This window comes from Rutilus rutilus (assembly GCF_951802725.1).
Source record: "Rutilus rutilus genome assembly, chromosome: 15".
Lineage (NCBI taxonomy): Eukaryota > Metazoa > Chordata > Actinopteri > Cypriniformes > Leuciscidae > Rutilus > Rutilus rutilus.
The window spans coordinates 27512517-27532676 of NC_140220.1; the positions used below are offsets into that span (position 1 = coordinate 27512517).

At 37.1% G+C, this 20160-nt stretch overlaps 2 protein-coding genes across 12 annotated transcripts in view; one reads left to right on the plus strand and one right to left on the minus strand.

The window, feature by feature from the left end:
• Positions 1-773: 773 nt before the first annotated feature.
• On the plus strand, positions 774-19161 carry l3hypdh (trans-L-3-hydroxyproline dehydratase). 8 transcript variants are annotated; one of them, XM_084431505.1, is made up of 8 exons: positions 803-869; positions 1423-1448; positions 2425-2913; positions 3025-3194; positions 4275-4397; positions 4541-4678; positions 4829-4987; positions 18896-19161. In XM_084431505.1, the coding sequence occupies exons 3-7, from the start codon at positions 2433-2435 to the stop codon at positions 4952-4954; spliced, it is 1038 nt and encodes a 345-aa protein (XP_084287631.1). In that variant the 5' UTR covers positions 803-869; positions 1423-1448; positions 2425-2432; the 3' UTR covers positions 4955-4987; positions 18896-19161. The 8 variants fall into 8 exon arrangements, with proteins under 8 accessions (XP_084287626.1, XP_084287632.1, XP_084287628.1 ...); XM_084431502.1 differs by lacking the exon at positions 18896-19161 and having other exon boundaries at positions 788-869; positions 1420-1448; positions 4829-5093; XM_084431501.1 differs by lacking the exon at positions 18896-19161 and having other exon boundaries at positions 792-869; positions 4829-5093.
• daam1b (dishevelled associated activator of morphogenesis 1b) overlaps positions 5221-20160 on the minus strand; it is a 76323-nt gene continuing 61383 nt past the window's right edge. For all 4 annotated transcript variants that reach the window (XM_084431497.1, XM_084431499.1, XM_084431498.1 and 1 more), the window contains 10 exons: positions 19056-19153; positions 15985-16069; positions 15057-15163; positions 13072-13160; positions 12309-12477; positions 12110-12217; positions 10349-10409; positions 10144-10275; positions 7705-7875; positions 5221-6570 (listed from right to left, as the gene is read on the minus strand). In XM_084431497.1, the coding sequence (XP_084287623.1) occupies positions 6358-6570; positions 7705-7875; positions 10144-10275; positions 10349-10409; positions 12110-12217; positions 12309-12477; positions 13072-13160; positions 15057-15163; positions 15985-16069; positions 19056-19153 (1233 nt within the window). In that variant the 3' untranslated portion in view covers positions 5221-6357. The remainder of the gene's footprint in view (positions 6571-7704; positions 7876-10143; positions 10276-10348; positions 10410-12109; positions 12218-12308; positions 12478-13071; positions 13161-15056; positions 15164-15984; positions 16070-19055; positions 19154-20160) is intronic.

A 20160-nucleotide genomic window follows, 5' to 3' on the forward strand; every position in this document is an offset into this window, starting at 1 on the left:
TGGTTACTGACATTTTTCAAAATATCTTCCTTTGTGTTCAGCAGAAGAAATAAATTAATACAGGTTTGAAACAACTTGAGGGTGAGTATGATGACAGAATTTTCATTTTAAAGTGAACTATCCCTTTAAAGTGTTGTAACTGTTTGTTTATGTATAGTGTTCCTTTGGTTTTTCTTGTGCATCAACAGAAAGGTTTTTATGTATTTATTTTAGAGATTTCGTCAGTAAATGTACGTAGAGGGTTTTAAATTGATTTTTTGTTGATTGTAACTAGGTTAAGATATTTTTTTTATTCAAATTTGAAATAAATTGTAACTTTATTATTCATTTTAATTACAAATGTATTTAATTATATAATCGTGTACATGTATATTACATTAAAGTATATTTGAGTTCATATTAATTGCTTGTCAGTATATTTGGAAGTACACTTTTATCATATTTCAAAGTTCATATAAAAATTTATTAAAGTCCCACTTAAGTTGTTCCAAAAAATCACTCTTAATTTCAACTAATTGCATTTAATTTGAGATTAATATTTGATACATTATATGATGATACCTTGCGTTACCTTGTCAAAAAGTGATAAAAGTATAAGTCAAAATAATAAAATAAAGAGATCTAAGTTATATATATAAACTTTAGAAAATAAAAATATTAACTAAACTGGCAAGATTAACGAAATTAAAATGAATCAGTTGTGCAGTCAGTGTTGGATACCTGGAAGGGATGGGAAAATAATATACATAACATAATTTAATATTCAACAACCCATAGGTGGCGATATATGCGAGTCGCCAATAAGCCAATGCTGAAAGAGAAGAAACCACTCTGTTTTTCTCGATGCGTGGCATGCAAATGTTTGAGAGGTAAGTATATACTGTAGTATGTAATATGGAATAAGATGTGGAAATTTATGGTTTTATCATAGTATGATAATTTGTGGGATTGTGAGCGTTTAACTCCAGAGCTGTCTAACGCGATTTGCACGCGGCCCTGTTAAAGGAGGTTATAGGGCCCTATTATACATTATATATAATGTTGAAAATCTGTGAATGTAAGTCGAACATGTAAGAGAAGTGCAAGGTGCATTCATATGTAATCAGGTGTGAATGAAACCGTTTTCCTTACAAAAATAACCTACAGGAAACCTGCATTTTTTTTTTTTTTTTTTTTTTTTGCTGCAGGATATTTGCAAGTATATACATTTACAATATGAATACATTGACATTTCTACAGGTTTTAGAATTAACCCTTCAGTACAACAGAAAACATGCAGGGACATCCATAAAGAGCCACTGTACATTGAAATAAACAGTCGTAAATAAACAGTTTTTTTAATAAACAGTCGTAAAAACATAAAACATTAGATAATATTTCCGATGACGTGTTTACTAAACTTTCTGTCTTTCTCATAAGTAGCCTATCAACAGTGCAAAGCTGTGACGGTAAGATGCTGCTTCATATCTCAAATTATTTCAGTAAAACTAGCGCTGGACACAATTCTGACAACTGTGTTACTGTGTATTTCTGCATAAAGGCTTTAGGATTAGGGTACAATGGGGCTAAGTTCCCCTTTTAGGAAAATCTGTTTGTTTATGGTACCAAAAAAATCAAGAAGATTTTGGACAATGTGGACAATCCTTTTGTCCATGCATCAGTAATAGAGCTACAGTACTAAAAATCGTATGGCCTTCTTAGATCTCAGGGATTTTAATCATAGTACCATATTCCACTGACAGCTTTGATGTTACCAGAAAGACATAGCCTACATAAGGTTGAGTGTCAATGCAGATTCAAAGCATCGCAATAGCTTCTTGTTATATAGTTTGCCGAATGTAAAACTTTTACATTTGACCACTTTTGTCAATAATGGTCTGATATTAATGTAACTGTGATGATTGGACAACAGTTGTAGGAGGATTATTACTAAAATCACATTTAGCAGTTTGACAGTACAGTTTTGATTACTGTACGTTGAGAGTCCATTACAATGAACATCATAAAATCTTTTTGGTTAATGTACCTCTTCAGTATTATGAGTTATCTTTACAATGTCACCTGTCAGCTTTACTTTAACCAATTAATTTTTTTAAGCTAATAAACTATTTACGCATGTTTGAGCATTTTTATTGTTTATGTACAATTATGTCATATTTGAAGACTTTATTTAATTTACTTTACTTTGACTTTATTTATTAAGTTTTTTATATATACTTGGTGGCACAAAAAAATGTGCACTGTCTTTTGTCCTAAATTTCATGTGACAGTTCTCATTAGCATAAATCTGCAACATTTAAAAAATCATTGCATGTTAAATCAAAGTACCCTAAAAAAGATGGATCAGAAAGATACAGTTGTTTTGAGACTATTGCAAATCTGTTTTTCATTATTTATGTATTCATGAATTTTTTTTTTCTACAGCGTGATCTATGGAGTTCCCAAAGCTGCCCCCTCACTCCGGGTCTGTTTTATCAGTAGTGGACATGCACACAGGTGGAGAGCCGCTGCGCATTATCCTGAGCGGGTTTCCAGAAGTGAAGGGGGACACCATCCTTTCCAAACGACGTTATGTGAGAGAGCATCTCGATCATCTTCGCAAGGTCTTAATGTTTGAGCCCCGTGGTCACTATGATATGTACGGAGCCCTTCTGGTCAGAAGTGAGTTAGCAGAGGCTGATCTCGGCGTCTTGTTCATGCACAATGAAGGGTATAGCACTATGTGCGGCCACGCTGTCATTGCGCTCGGGCGCTATGCGGTGGATTATGGTTTGATTAAAGAGCCCACTTCACCCGAGACGCAGATAAACATACACTGCCCCTGTGGCTTAGTGAAGGCCTTTACACAATATTCCAATGGGAAAACCGGAGCTGTCAGATTTCTCAGTGTGCCAGCCTTTGCTTTCGCTACAGGTATAGACAACTATGACCAGAGCATGGCAATGCGATCATAAAAGAAATTGCACGTTTGAATTTTATTATTATATTAGTCAATTTAATTCTTTGCTATCTTTGTTTTTCTAGATGTGAGTGTCTCTGTACCAGGATATGAGTCCATCACTGTGGACATCAGTTATGGTGGAGCTCTTTATGCTTTTGTGAGTGCTGAGAAGTTTGGATTGGATGTCAACAAGTCCAAAACTAGAGATTTGGTGGATGCAGCCACTGCTGTGAGTGATGCTGTCAAATCCCAGGTAACTGACCCAGTGTTGTTATTCTTAACTAAGACTAAAAATATAAAAGTGGTTAATAAAGAGAACTGGTCAAATGAATCCAATCACATCAACGTGCAGGAGCTTTAGCCTATCATCATTACTATGCTGTGAAGCAGGGGAGTCTTAAGAGAAGCCAGGTTATGCCGGTATATTTTTCTGTTGATATAAAAAATCGGGCACATTTAGCAATATAGCGAGTTAATTATGTATAAGATTATGATGTTATAAACAATTTTACTTTCTCCACTGACGTTCTGAGTTGTTCAAAGCTTTAAGGATACTCATTTTTAGAAGGCAGCTGTCCAACTCTGAGATGGTGAACGGGAACATGGTTTTTGTAACATTAGCAACACATTATTATCTGTTTGACAACATAGTCAAGCCAAAGGTTAATCATATTAATTACTGTTATGTGTCCGACGTTGTAGAGAGCTGTACATAAATTGCATTACCATTCTGATACATCGATCGACTTGTAGACGAGCTTGTATAATTCACTCTTCCACTTCTTCTTCTGAATCTGGTTCTGGTTCAAACATATAGGGCTGGATTAAACCAGTATTTCCACTTGGTATTGTGCAGTGTTTACTACAGTAAAGTTGAGCGAGTGGATCTCTGAGCTGCTGCGAGTGAGTGGAGGCGGGACTAATTTGCGTATTCATGGATCTGCATGTTCTTAATGAAGCAATGGTGTGGAGTTACATTCAAGCTATTTGAAGGCATGAATAGAAATTTTCACAGGAAAAAAACATTAAAATGTAATTTTGGTGATCAAATCTTAGTTATAAAATTATTGACTACAAGGGGGACTTGTAAGAATCACCTTTTCTAACTAATCCCAATGGGATCAAACAAGATTAATCTATTAATTGAATATGGTGATACTGGATGAAAGTATTTATTTCGGTTTGGTTTCGAATAAGACCTTATTTGATTCTTTCATTAAAATGTAAGGGTTTTTTTTTCTAAAGAAAGAAACACAAACATACTTTATTCCACATTGTGTTTTATTAATCTATAATTCGCATAATTTAGTGGACTAATTATTGTTGACCCTAGGTAAAGCTGTACCATCCAGTCAGTGAGGATCTGGCCTTCCTCTATGGCACAATCCTTACTGACGGCAAAGATGGTTATTCTGAAGAGCCCACGACTAATGTGTGTGTGTTTGCTGACGCGCAGGTAAAACCAGCAGTGACCGGCTGACATGTTTATATCAATCCATAAACAGGAAGTTCTGCCCTTAAATACTGTTCCTCCTAAAATAATATCAACTCTTTTGCTCTTCAGTCTATGTGACAGATGTCTGTTATATGGGTTGTCAGGTGGATAGAAGCCCTACTGGGTCTGGTGTCACCGCTCGTATCGCTCTTCAGTACCATAAAGGCCTGATCGCACTGAACCAGGCCAGAAGCTTCCAGAGCGGAGCTACAGGATCAGTATTTACAGGAACAGCAGTAGAGGTACCTGTAGCAAATAAAAACAGATTTTCAAATCCGTTTATTGTTGTAAATAAGTGAGGTATTATATATATGTTACTAGTCCTAGAAATGTATTTTATATGCTTGATTCTTTAACAAAATCAGTCATTTGCAGCTGTTCTGTTGTTAAAGGAGACCATGTGTGGGGACTTCAAGGCTGTGGTAGTAGAGGTCAGAGGTCATGCTCACTACAGCGGTGTGGCCAGCTTCACCCAGGAGAGCGACGACCCCCTCTGTGGAGGCTTCCTTCTGCGCTGATTTAATCGTCTATCAATTTCTGCCTGATTTCAGGTACGGTTTCTGAGCGTGGGAGCACATCAATCTTCTGATGTAGATGTTTTGTAAAGGAAATCATGAAAACACTTTCAGACATTGAATAAACATTGTGCTGAGATCAGTTCTGGTTTAAATTATATTTTTGACATTGTTTGAACTGTGAATAATGGCCACCAGGAGGCATCGTCTGACTATATTTGATCCAGCAAAAACTGAATGAACAGTGTGGTGACAGTTTTTACAAAAAAATCATAAAATCCGATTGCAACTTAAATTGACAGCATGTAACAGTAAATACTTTTCAGATTCTTCCATTTATTCTCTTATGGTTCATCTTACAATGGAAGGCTGAGTTTTCCTTAAATTATAAAAGTCCAATGGAGGTATCTTGCACTTAAAAAGGAAACTTTGTCATACAACTAGGCTGATCATAAAAAAACCAGGAGAGACTCCAGACTGTAAGGGAAGAAGAGTATTGCCTTGATCTGATTACTTGCAGATCATTTTAAATATGACTACATTTCACATCCTCAAACAGAGAGTCCAACACTTGACATCAGAGAGTCATAGAGTCTGTACAATGACCGTCCACAGTGTTTAAGACACAACATGGGCACCAGAGGCCCCTAAAAATCACACCTTTAAAAAATCATTCCCAGTCAGCCTGTACCGGATATCACAATGCAGTTAACTTTCTGAAATAAGCAACCCACAGCCCTGGTTATTGATGTCAGTAATATTCCTTAAAAACACTCTATATGTATAAAAAAAAAACAAAAAAAAACACCCTTAGTAGAAAGGGCAAAACCCTCTCTTAAAGGGGTACAGTCACTTTACAGCTTTTCAGTGACCTATATACAGACACTTGTCATTAAACCTCTTTAAATAACCATCTGTTCCCACTTTGAGAGAAAAGCAGTCAGAAAAGCAAGAAATGGAGTAGTTCACATGGGTGCCAAGAGCCATTGACGCTTCTGACGATTTGTTTTGTTACAGTAAGAAAAAAGGGGTTGACAAGAATTGCAAGTTTATGTGGTCAAATGAACATAAGCTTCTGACTCATAACCAGTCAGTAAACTCACATTTATCAAAATCTCTGATAATAATCCTGGTGCTCCAGCACACTTGATGAAATGAATCATTAAATTAGGTTCATTTTGCAGCAATATTCTTAAGTTCTCTGCATGTAGACAGGTGGCCCATTACAGTCACATGACACAAGATAAACTGACTGTCTTTGGGTAAGCATGGTTTTCTCCGCTACCAGTGATGGTGTTTAATATGAGGAGAGGAGCTAATGAGTGTCCTCCAGACATTCACCACTGCAAGGAGGTTATTTGGTTGCAATGAAATGCGTCTCAGTGGTTGATCAGCATGACTGCCATTTAGAAGTTAAGTTTGGTAATTGGACGCTCCCTGCCGGTGTCTGATGTCTGGCTGTTTATGCGTTTGCGATTGCGCTTCATCTTTGACAGGTCTTTATCAAAAACCTCTCCAGAACGCAAAGCGGACACCAGATCGTCAAACTCCCCCCCGTCGTCCTCTCCGTTCTCTTTGGCTTTTCGAGCCTTCCTTTCTTTCTCCCTCTGCTCTTTGAGCTGAAAGACATAAAAAAAAAAAGAGGACATCATATTTAGCAGTAAATGGGTGAAGAATGAAGAGATGAGATATGGACCTGATGAGATGAGTTAAGCGGTTTGGCTTGAGCAGAGGCTGTCAGTTACTTAACTTTAAAAGTTAAATATATATACACACACAGGCTATTTTATTAGGTACACCTGTTCAACTGCCATTAACAATTTCACATGGCAGCAACTCAATGCATGTAGGTATGCAGGCATGGTCAAGACGATCTGCTGAAGTTCAAACTGGGCATCAGAATGGGGGAGAAATGTGATTTAAGTGACTTTGAACGTGACGTGGTTGTTGGTGCCAGACGGCCGGTCTGAGTATTTCAGAAACTGCTGATCTACTGGGATTGTCACGCACAACCATCTCTAGGGTTTACAGAGAATGGACTGGAAAAAAAGAAATATCCAGTGAGCGCCAGTTGTGGGCAAAAATGCCTTGTTGATGCCAGAGGTTAAAGGAGAATGGCCAGACTGGTTTGAGCTGATAAAAAAACAACAGTAACTCAAATATTATTATATCATTACAACCGAGGTCCGCAGAAGAGAATCTCTGAACGCACAACACGTCGAACCTTAAAGCAGATGGGCTACAGCAGCAGAAGACGCACCAGTGCCAACCCTGTCAGCTAGAAGATTGGAGAAAAAAAACAAAAACAAAAAACGTTGCAGTGTCTGATGAGTCTCGATTTCTACTGTTGGATATTCTGTTGGCACAATTTGGTCCAATTGAGCATCGCTGAAATGCCAAAGCCTACCTGGCTCAATCAGCTCAAGCTGGTTTCTTGAACATGACAATGAGTTCACTAAACTCAAATGGCCTCCACATTCACAAGATCTCAGTCCAATAAAGCACCTTTGGGATGTGGTGGAATGGGAAATTTAATTTGCATCATGAATGTGCAGCTGACAAATCTGCAGCAACTGCGTGATGTGATCATGTCAATATGGACCAAAATCTCTGAGGAATGTTTCCAGCATCTTGTTGAATATATGCCATGAAAATGAAGACAAAAGGGGTCCAACACTGTACTAGCAAGGTGCACCTAATAAAGTGGCCGGTGAGTATATTCATATAAAACTTCATGTATAAGGTTCACCGACCTGAGCCTCCATTCGTGCCCTGCGTTCCTCCTCCTCTTTGCGTCGGCGCATGTTCTCGTTCTCTTGACGGGCATCTGCAAACGACTGCAGGAACTGGTCGAATATCCCAAAGAACTCGTCAGGCTGCATCTTATCAGCATCCTCCGCAAAGTGCTTGACTACCTTTAAGAACTGGTGAACAGAAGCACTGGTCATATGAAAGCCATTTCCTGCTCTCTTTACATTCAGAGTAGTGACATGAACATGAATCCCTCAATAAAATCCTGAATAAACACTAAGCACAAACCTACTGTGGCACAACAATGGATTGCAACATACAGTATTTCTTTGCACTGTTTGTAAAATAATAGCTATAAATGACTAGCTTGTTTATAATTTCCAGACCATTAGTGGTTTCTGAGACTTGAAAGAAAATGAAATTGTGGTTACTGCTCCATAATGCAGAGACAATTTTCTAGTAAAAAAAAAAAAGTACCAAAAGTAGTATTTAGAGGAAAAATTGTAAAAGTAACATGTTAAATACACTTAAATAATTTACGTCACTGAATAATGTTGCTAAATAATGAACAGCACAGTTTAACAACAATATTCAATTTGTCACAAAAAGCCGTATTTTTACTTATGTCATAAAACCAATGAATGATGTAGTTGACAACAGAGTATTCAAATGGCAAACCCATCAATTTTTTTTATTTTTTTTACATTGCAAAAAAGGGCAAACCGAGAGGAAACACAAATTGCAGTGGAATGGGCAAACAGTAGCATAACAAACTGTGGGGGTCTAATGAAGTTCTAGTAAATGAACTGTGTGACGCGCTGCTAGTTATCCGGTCACCGGTAGCAAAGCATAAAGTGGTCTTGTTAACCAAGGTTTCTCCAGTGACTGATTACAGCCTAAACACAGGGGACTGGAGTCTTGCCATGGCACTGCTGTTGCCTCGTGCTGTCTCACCACAGGGGAGGAGGCCTAGCCTTCCCACAATGCCTTTGATGTGCCTTTATCACTGCCATATGGAACAGCTCCTCTTTGGGCCTGTACGTGCCTGAGAGCCAAGGGGCATATTTTTATTCCTCCTTTACCCTGCTTTTACATCTCTTCTTATCTGTCTCAGACTTCAGGCAGGAGGCCTAGGTTAGGTTGGAGGTAAAGATTTTCTGCTATAGAGTGCACACGGCATGTTATTGTGTATTTACATGCATGACCTTTATATCAAATGCAGTTCGTTCATAAGCATAAAAAAAAAAAAAAAAAAAAAAAAACTGTCATGATGGAATAATCAAGACAAAAGAAACTGTTTCATTGCTTATTAATATTTGAAACCCTTGAACTTTTGTCCGCTGTGACCAACATGCAGGGGAAAAAAACCCTAAAAACAAATCAGAAAATGATATCATAGACGACTCCTGCATACCCTCATGGCTGTGTATCAAGGTCAATAAGACTCTTAAAATGTCAAATGATTTGCAGTGTTGTTATTGTTAACTACAACTATTAATCATTTTTTTAAATGAATCTGAAATTAAAAAATAAATGATGAAAATTTTAAAACAAAAATGCAACCTTGGCAACTGACTGAAATAATTTAAATTAACTAAATTACTGAAATATTAAAAATATATGACAAAAACAGATACAATTACAAAAATTTAAACTAAAACTTAAACTAAACTTAAAACTAAATAATTGAAGAATAAGTCAATTCAAACGATGAATTATTACTCCAATAGTATATAAATAATACTAAAATAACAGAGTTATTATCCTGGTTAACATTTTAGTAATTTGACAATTTTTTGTCAAGGCAAGGTTAATTCAGGTTGTCATGTGGTGTGACTCCCCAAAAACTTGATGAAAATAATATCTATGCATTATTAGTTAATGATTATTGAAGAATATATATATATATATATATATAAAATAAAATAAAAGTAACCGTTCAGAATCAGATACCAACATGAATACAAATGGTTTGAGGTGGGCTGTCCCATTTATCCAAGATTTTTACATACAAAACATTCACAATCCTGTCATAAAAGCACAATACATCATGAATTTGCTGCATTTTGGCTTTCAAAAACCTTGACATTTCATATACTCGTTTCCTCTCACAGGACTGGAAGATAATATAAGGTGGGTGTGTGTGTGCCTCCCTCTGCACAGATGGGGCTTGCAAAAGCAGTAACAGTTGTATGTCCTTTTCCTCCTCGACGTCCTGTAGGGCCCCCAGGGCCAGTGAAAGTGCCAGGGTCACTACATAGGAAGCGTTCACAGTAAGAGGTTGAAGGTCAGCTCAGGCGTGCAGCAGGACATCCAGGGTAACTGCAGCCTGTTTCTCCAGCTGGCCTTTGAAAGAAGCTCAGCGAGCACCAGGATGTGCACCTTAAAGATAAACACACAAACAAACACATGCAGTCCGGCACACACGCGCACACACTCACCAGATCTTTGGCCTCACCGAGGGAGTCCTCGACATCAGAGAAGCTGAAACTGGCCACTGTGATGAACTGGCTGACTACAGACACAAACTTATCCCCAAACTGCTGAGGACTCTTCTTCTGGTATTCTAACTCCTGCATGAGAGAGAGCCAGTGTAGATGATTTGCTTTTAAGCTTGTGAACAAAGAGGATTCATGCAGCACTTACACTCTCTACGCTCTTCAAGCCACTGCGAAGATTGTTGATCTCCTTCTCCAGTTCAGTCATGCTAGAAAAAAAACAAAAAAACACCACAATCATTTTATTTTATGTGTAGTCAAGAATATCCTCTAAGGGGAGAGTGGGGTAAGCTGTGCCACTTTTGACTTAACTTGTTCTCTAGGTAAGGAAAATTAGATGTAAACTAATATTTTAGTTAGGATGTCTGCTATAAACTGAAATATATATATCTAAAATAGCGGGCATGATATATGATGGTATATTAAAAAAGATATAATTAGGGGTTAATATATAACTAATTAGGGGTTAGTTGTGGTCAAGTGGATTGAATAATTGAGGAAAATGTGAACAATATCATTCTAAATGCCCAATCCCATTCCAAAGTCTTATTTTGCAGCACATTTTTCATATTTTCAGTAAAATAAGTTCAATACTAATAATAGATGTGTTGTGAAACAGTTTCCAAACTTTAAAATTTAAACAGTTATATTAAATATGAATTAACATATTCTAAACGTTTTATATATATTTTTTAAATAAAACCATTTAAAAAATATTTTATACAAATGTGGCGTTTTGTATTTCAATATTTTTCATATGTACATCTCTCAATCATAGTCAGCTGCATATGATGGGCCCTTTTTAAATATATGGTCATGTAACAGAAACAATTCAAAGTTTGCTATATTAAGTGGTGACACATCTTACCCCATTCACCCCTATGCCATTTAACACAATTATATCCATATGCCATACAGGCTACCCTTCAAACTGTTCCAAGTTCCAAACCGGTCACACTGATAAGAAGCACAGATATATATATATATATAACAGCCATTCATCTGAACTTCAACCCTTGTGATAGCACTAAAGTGACTCCATTAATAATATAATGTGTGTGAAAGGCTCTGTTTTGAGCTGAGCTATTCATAGCTTCAGAAATGACCTCTCTGTGGGACTGATAGCTGCTTGTCTTCAATCTGTGCCGCCTTTATTCCTCCCTACACACAACAGACTGAACTATCAAAGTACACAGAGACATACTTGTGTGGTTATGGAAAAACCTGTCCACTCATTGTAGCTTGTGACCCTTTCAGCATATTTTTCATTTGTAGTCTGAATAAATGACACTGACTGATTTGCCTGAGGCAAACAGAGTTCTTCATTTAATTCTTTCTACCCCGTCAAATGAGATCACAGGCAGAATTTGTCTTGTGACTTCACTTGTGGACCGATCATGATCACATTAGTCTCGCTGGCGCGACTAAAAAGTAGTTTAGTGGACATCCTACTGTACATTTGGACGGTCCCTTTAAGGCAAAGTAATGAGGAATGACTCAAAATTAGAAACTATCTTCCAAGGGGGAAAGTGTCACAAGTGTATCACTCACATCTTGGCCCATATTTGTTGGCACGCAGAACTCGAGAGGTCATGGAGTGGAGCTGTATTCACACTCTCTCTGCTATGGTGGCCATGTATCTCTCTTCCACTTATATATTTCAGCACCTAGAGCCAGGAGAGCCGAGGGCCCCATTTCTTCCGACTATAACTTAGGGTTTTCCTCTGCATATGCGAGTAACCAAAAGCTTGTATGACCCACAGCATGGATTTAAGCCCAGTGGTGGGCGGGAGTGACACCGCAAAAACTATTTCCAAAATCCATTTAGCACAAGTAGACCCTACAGGCCTGTAAATCGTAAAGCTGACGAAAGAAGCGCACGCTATAGCCCATCCGCAGCTATACCTACTTGACTTTTGCAGCTTCCGGCACATTCTGCAGCTCCTCTGAGAAGAGCATGACTTTTGAGTACTTCTTTTCCAGAATAGTGATCAGGTAGTGTAGGAGAGTGATATTCCTGCAACGGGACAAAGGCAACAATAAAAGTTTGAATATAAATCACTGTGTGTTCTTTATTCTTCTATAAACACAAAGATAGATTTTCTCACTTGTCAATGCTGGACTTGGTGTCTGCAATCTTGTTGAGCGAAGAGATTTTGAAGCCATATGCGTTGCCTCTCTGTCCTTTGTTCATGTAGTTGCCAAACGCCAGCACCACCTCCAGCAGCTGCTTGAGATTTCGACTGTGCAGCACCTCTTTTGAGGCCTTGATCAGTGCTGCAAAGTGAAATACAAATAGTCACGCAAGGAAAAAAAAATTAAATCCTAAATGTTTCATGTTCATGAACTATACTGTAAATAATATTTATCAGCATTATATATATATATATATATATATCTATATATATATATCTATATATCTATATCTGTATATACAATAAATGTATACATAATTATAATAGATTTATTTTATATATATTATATATATACATACACACATACACTATACATGTATACATCTATTTTATAATTTTAATAGATTTGTATTACAAATGTAATTTATGATAATACCTATTTGACAAGCATTTTATGATAATACTTTGATAATATTTCACAATAAACTGAAACTAAAAATAATAAGATGCATGAAACGTAATTTTTCATCACCTTATTTTTTAACATTATAATTTACATATATTACGGTATTATTATTCTTAATAATTAATTAATATTCTTCATTTGAATACAGTATTTTCTTAAGCTAAAAATGGGACCGTTTAAAATAAACTTTAGAAAATGTAATCTACTAACAGCCCTATTTTTTGCAATGCAAATGCATTTACCATTTAATGCAAGAGCACATGAACACACCTTCAACTTTAGGTTTAATTTCTGCAATCCTTTCAGCAAACTTCTTCTTGAAGTACAAAGACTGTAACCTCTGCTGATAATGGTTTATTCTGTTGGAAGGACATAGAAAAGGATTGGGTCAGGGAAAAAGGGAGAATACATCAAATATAAAAGAAAGGCCCATTAAAAAGACTGCACACTACATCACCCATAATAGATTCTAAATGAGCTGTAGAACTTTATTGTCCCGCTCAGGACACGATAAAACGGATATGATCTGTATACACAGCATTAATGGTTCCACTGAATAAAGAACTGAATCTGAAACTGACGCTGCTGTGTTACATTCAGCACACTTGTGCCGGGGACAATAACCTTGGTGACCGCACTTGCCGAGGGCCCAAACACAGCCTAGGGACTAAAATCTGACGACCAAGTTGATTCTTTGAAAGATTTCTCCTTCCACCCTCTATATACTAAAAACATCAGCCACAGCGGAGTGAAAAATTCACCAGGGAAAAAGCAAGCCAAGGCACCTGTGCTTTGTTTGGCTCAGCTCCTCTGTTAGAAAGTGTAAGGCAGCTGCATAGCTACGATGAGATAGTACTTATTTAGTTACAGCAAATATTGATGCTGAATAGGATTCTCAGCCTGACCAGATCAATGTGTCACCCAGGATTCATAACCCTTTTCCTTCCTTCCTGCAGGAAATCGCATTTGCTCCTGACACTGTGTGTGTTTGTGTGGAAAAAACTAAACAGATCTGAATAAGTCACTGTACAGTGGTGGGTGGCCTTCATGGATCAGATACTCCTCACACACAACGTACTAGACCAACATCATGAAAGAATCCATGCCAATCAGCAAAGGGGCCCTTCTGGGTATCGGCCACTTCATGCATTTTTTTTTTATTATGGGATAGCTATCAATTTTTTTAATCTCTTCCATTTATACATGACCACATAAATGTGTCACAAAACGAATATAAACCCGATCTTCAATTCCAGCGCTATATGCAAATTTAACAGAGTATAACCAAAGGACTTTTTGATTGGTAAAGTCATCTCGTCACTGCAGCTGCAGTTAGAAGCTCCGGTTCTGATAGAAACAGTCAGACTGCGCATTGTGCACTAGCGTGTGTAGAAACAAAATGAGACAGTTGTTGTCAGATTTCATTGGTAATTTCAAATATGAAATTTAATCGTTAGCTTGGCGAACAGTTTTGGAGAATTTGATGTTTCCCCAAAAGGGAAAGGAGCTGCACTTGCATGGCCGAGAGGAATTTCAAAGATGGCCGCTGAATTAAACGACTTGTCTTAAAGGGGCTTTGCTACAAGTCAATGAAAGCAACAAATATGAGCTGCAATTAATTTATCATCAACTAATTTCAAAGACCACAACAGGAGAGACAGCAGCATCAGCACTGGCAAGATAATTTAGTCTCGCTACTTTTAAAGAAGAGGACTGTGTGCTGAGCTTCAGGATGTGCCGACGAACTCATTTGCGGCAGTTTGCGCGTCAGCTTGCTGAAGAGAAAGGCTACTTTTCTGTGGCAGGTTATGTCTGTATTACAGTAGCGCTGTCATATGTGACTACCGGGAGCCTGTAGCCTATAACATGCTCTCACACATTTATTTATTTTTTACCATTTTGGGAGGAGTCAAATTTGCATATGTGGCTTCAACAGCCATATGTATTTACATTTGTCCAGTTTTATCTGAAATTAAACTATTCACACTTGCCACACATGTTTTTTTACTTATTTTTACTCAAGGTGCATCGTAACGGTCAAAGACGTCCAACTAGTGTATGTTTACATATACCAACAAGGACCAGTTGCATAAACATAGCCACAATGTTAAGACTGTGTCTTAAGAACTAGTCCAACCAACTAGCAGTTGGGTAATCAGTCATACTTTTCAGATTCAAATTAGACCAATATATGAACGGGACATTAACTGTCACAATGACCTGTGAAAACCCCCATGTTTGATTAACTGTCATACCTGCTCATTTCATAGAGGAAACGATCTGCCTTTGCCATGCGGTCCAACTCATGTTTGTGCTCCTCTAATAGGTCCACATCACTCTTCTCTGGGACAAACTTCAGCATCTGGAGCAGTGAAGAAACACCATTAATTACAACAGAACTAATAATAGAGAATAATCCTCCACCAGTCTCGTGACATTATTTTGAAAGGCCGTTTCTGTTTCAGAGTATTAAAAAAAGGAACTGTAACTTAGTTTCATAGAATTACATAATTTATCTCATAAATGCGACTTTATATCTCACAATATGACTGTTTTCTGTAATTATAAAATTGTTTATTTTCCATAATTGCAATTTTACAGTATATCTCACAATTACATTTAGGACTTTATAGCTCACAATTGCAACTGTCATCCATAATTGCGACTTTATTCCTCACAAGAGCAACTTTATATTTCACAAATGCAACTTTATATCTAACAAAATAGCGACTATTTCTCACAAGTGCAACTTTGTATCTCACAATTCCAAATTTATATCTCACAAATGCGACTTTTTTCCTTAATTGAAAATTCATCTCACAATTGTCAATTTAAAAAAATCTCACAAGTGCAACTTTTTTCTCTTTGCAAATCTCACAATTCCAAATTCAAAAAGTTTCCCTAATTGTGACTTCACATCTCACAAATGCAACTTTTTTTCTATTGCTCACAAGTGCAACTTTATCTTACAAATGCAACTATATCTTGTAATTGTGACTTTTCCGTAATTGTTTATTCCCATAATTGTGACTTGCAGATCTCACAGTTGACTTGACGTGACAGTTTTTCCATAACTGTGACTTTATATCTCATAATGTGACGTTATTTCTCATTTTAAACTCAGTGTCACTATGCTTTTCCTTTTGTCCCTCACATTGCAGTCTGCTCACACTTGCCACTTACCTGCTCCAGCATGTCTTTGGGCAGGTCTTCCTGTTCATCCATGGTCAGAATGGCTCTCTTTATTTCCTCATTGGAAAGTTTCAACCTGAAACACAAGCACAGGATATACAGATCAAGCAACCTGGGACAAATAAATTCATTTGAAATGAATTCACAAATTAAATTTGAGTGATAGATCCACATCAGCACAGAACTCAGTGAACTCAAATTAATCACATAGAGAAAAGGAAATTGCTAGGGAATTTCCTCCGCTTGCATCAATTTTCCTTTGGCATACAGTATAAATAAATTAGTGTATGTTATTTAGAAGAGCTATTAATCTTGCGGCCCGATGTTGAACCCGTGTGTTTGTTCCAGTTACCAGGAATTTCCTGGCTAACACTATATATCATTACTGGAGTGAAGAAGTGATATTATAGCATGACTCATATAAGTTAACCCAGCATTTGCCTGCTTTAAATAATCTGTGATCATCACTGGTTACGTCTCGACAGTAACATTACATTTGTGGTCAGTTTGTCGTATATGAGTTCCTGCTCTTTCCACCAATTTGTTTGAACTATTTATGAGAAGTATGCTGTTAAAACATGTTGAAAATCTAAGGAAGATAAATATCTTTCTCCTATAATTTGCAGATCTTTTTAATAGCCCTCCAACAGAGACGGTCAAAACAGCCCAGGGGAAAATCCACCAGTCAAGCCCATCATCCTAGATAACAAATTAATGATAGAGAGATGCATCTAATCCAGGGATAGCTATGTTCGGACTTTAGGCCAAGAAGAACAGGTGTTTGACGGGTCTGAGATCAGCGCTGGAGAGCAGCCTTCGTTCCCCTGCCAGGATCCAGAGAGACTGCAAACCACAGCGCTGACGTGAAACACGGCCAGAGCACTTTCCATGTTTGAGTCTAGGTGTTTGTGCCAAGCAGAGCTTCCAATTCCTAGCATTCTGTGCTACTAAGTTCTTTCTAACAAAAGTTCACATGCTTACAGGAGTCAGTGAAGTTGAACTCAGGAAGGAAAATAATGAAATAATGGCAGCCTCAGTTCATTCAGAGGCAACCCAACGTCATTATTAGGAGGTCATTAGCGTAACCGCAGGACTCCCTGGTTTATTATTTAATCAGCAAATAATAAGCCGGAGACACAGTCGTGGAAAAATCTTGCAGAGGACGTTCCATTTCTTGTGGACACAGATACTTTAACAGGATTGCGAGATGCCATTATGCAACCCAATGAAATCAAAATCAAAGCTTTTTAACCTTTAGTCCATGCGTGTTGGCTTTTGAGGCCATCTGTATGCTAGTGACGGTGCTGACAAAATTCACTTTTAGCAGATATATAGGCATTTTCCTCATCCAGGAAAACAGACAAAAGTATTTATGACTCATCTTGCACAACATACTATAGATTTTTGTCCAATGAAATGCTCTCTAGAATGAGAATGATGCTCTAATTCCACGTGCAATCACAAATGAAAGTTATTGGCTATCTAAAATAAAAAGACATAAGTTTCAATAGCATACATCAGATTTGTCAAGAAGTGTCCTTTAATGGTGGAAAATATTTTTGTTATTTACAAACCAAAAACCTGACTACTTGAGTTTTTTGATTGGTCTCTTTTGAATTGTTTTCTATTCTCAGGCTGCATGTATACAACAATACAGTAAAACAGTAATATTGTCAAATATTATTACAAATTAAAATAGCTGGTTTCCATTGTGATATATTTTAAAATGTAATTTATTCCTGTCACGACAAAACCGAATTTTTAGTGTACAGTCCTTTCTGACCTATTCCTGTACAACTGGCTTAGTAGGTTTCAATTCCTCCTCTAAATGAAAACGTTCGACACTGAGTTGATTAATATGAACTGAGCTCTAATTAACAATTATTGAACATATGTTACTCCTCAGTATCATCTCCCTCTATTTCCAGACCACCATCTCACCCTCCGCCGCCTCGTCGTCCAGCACCACATTTACCATTCCCAAACCAACACTAATGACTCTACAGGCTACAAGCGAAACTATTTAAATCCCTGTGAATCTCAGCTTGGGTGGTCCGTTCGGTGGCTGTACAATGGATTACACCCCAATCTCTGCTTGTGGAGAATCCTAAGAGACCATTTAGGGAGGATGAGAGTGTAATAGAACCAGAGGCCGTGATCTACAGATGGTGCTGAAGACAGCTGTTAATGTGCGCTAAAGAGGGTCTCAATGTCAGTTATTCACAAACTGTCATTAATACAAGTTTGCAGTGGGGATTTCTTTTATTTAAAAAAATGTTTGAGTGAATCTAGAGACTTTTTATTTTCATGTAGTTTGAAGTTTCGTTTTACGAGAACCTTTGGTGTTTGGGTCCAATGCCAAACCACAGTCAGTCAGTGAGACGTCATATATCCGAGACCGTCTGGATTGGCAGCTGTCACCAACTGTTACAGTTTGCTTTGTGGGATTCGTTTCATACTAAAAGGGCAGTCCTGAGGTAAAAAACTGATATTTTAACCTAAAATAAGAATTTGATCCTCTAGTAAAACTATGTACAAAGACAACATCACCACTGAGAAGAGAAACTCAGTTGGAACCCTGGATAATTAAAGTGTTAAGCTCTCTTTTCATACTTCAGTCACATACTGTACGTATAAAGCTATAAATGATAATCTGCGGAGCTTCTGCAAGCACAGAATCCTTGGGGATTCCTTGTGTGTAAGTCAAATATCCTTCCTGGCATTGACAACCATGTTTTCAAGAGTGAAAACATATTTTTTAAATGATTTAAAACTTTAATTAATGAGGAATGGTTCCTGTAAATGTTTAGAGACACACACTGCATTGATTTATAAAGAATTCAAGGAAGCCACCTCCAACATATATGAAGAAACTAAAGAGTGGTATTTCTTTCATTGATAGGAAATACAATAACCAAGGTGGAGGTTACAGTACCAAACCAGGACAGAGGAACCACAAGGTTTAACCCACAGGATATGACATTACATCTGGAGGTCAGTGAGTCCCACACACACTTGGCAGCCAGTGGTGAACTCAAAGCCGGGTCAGACACATCACTCACCGTGAGAGAAGGATGTTGCAGTTTTGAGCCCGGCGGCCATCGATCACAGAGAGCTCCTTGACTTTCTTGGAGCTCAACACATCTTCCTCAGTCTCTTTCTGCAGTCAAAAAGGAGAAACATTTCACTCAAGAACAACTTTAAAGATCAGAATTCAAATAAAATAATCAACACACTCAGACTCTTCCGAAATCTGAATTTTAAACTTACATGGAAAATTTATATGAACTCTACCAGTAAAGTCACATTAGATTGATTTGGAACAAAAGAAAAACAATTTCCACATTTATATACCATCTAGATACTATGGAAGCTTGATTCTGGAAGAAAAAATTAATTAAATTTGTAATGCTAAAATTTGTAATACAATTTTAAAAGTTACTAGCGACTTCTTATTTCACAATTTTTTTCCTCATTATTGCAAGCTTACCTGTATATTTTGTAACTCTGACATTATTTCTCGCAATAGCGGGATCTAAACTCGCAATTGTCTGAGTTGTGAGTTTCAAACTCACAATAATGAGGAAAAAAATTGTGAGATAAGAAGTTGCAATGGAAAGTTTATATTAACTAGTCATAATTCATATAAAGTAGTCACATTAGATTGATTTGGAACAAAATAAAAACAATTTCCACATTTATATATTGTCTAGATACTATAGAAGCTTGTTTCTGCCATGAAGAAAAAAAAAAGTTAATTGCAACTTCTTATCTCACTATTTTTTCTCTACACAATTGTGAGTTTATATCTTGCAATTCTGACTTTCCTCGCAATTACAAGATCTAAGTTGTGAGCTATAAACTCACAATGGCGATGAAGTCAGATTTGTGAATTTATATCTCACAATTGCGAGTTTATAACTCACAATTTCTGACTTTTTTCTCAGAATTGTGAGATATAAACTCGCAATAGCAAGTTATATTCCAAATTGCAAAAAATAAACTTTTTTTAGTTTAGCAATTACCGGTACCCAGAAATATCATCCAGTTTAAAGTCACATGTTGTAAGTCAGATGGTATATTTTGTTCATTATTAAACTTTGAATCTAAAGTAAATAATGCATCGAGAATGCAAAATGAATGACACAGAAAGAGTGAGAGGGGTAG

Bases quoted from the DNA above. Each gene is read 5' to 3' on its own strand.
- l3hypdh (XM_084431500.1), top strand. From the start codon at position 2,433: ATGGAGTTCCCAAAGCTGCCCCCTCACTCCGGGTCTGTTTTATCAGTA. The intron at 3,195-4,274 runs GTAACTGACCCA...TGTTGACCCTAG, and splicing joins GTGATGCTGTCAAATCCCAG to GTAAAGCTGTACCATCCAGT. The intron at 4,679-4,828 runs GTACCTGTAGCA...CTGTTGTTAAAG, and splicing joins TTACAGGAACAGCAGTAGAG to GAGACCATGTGTGGGGACTT.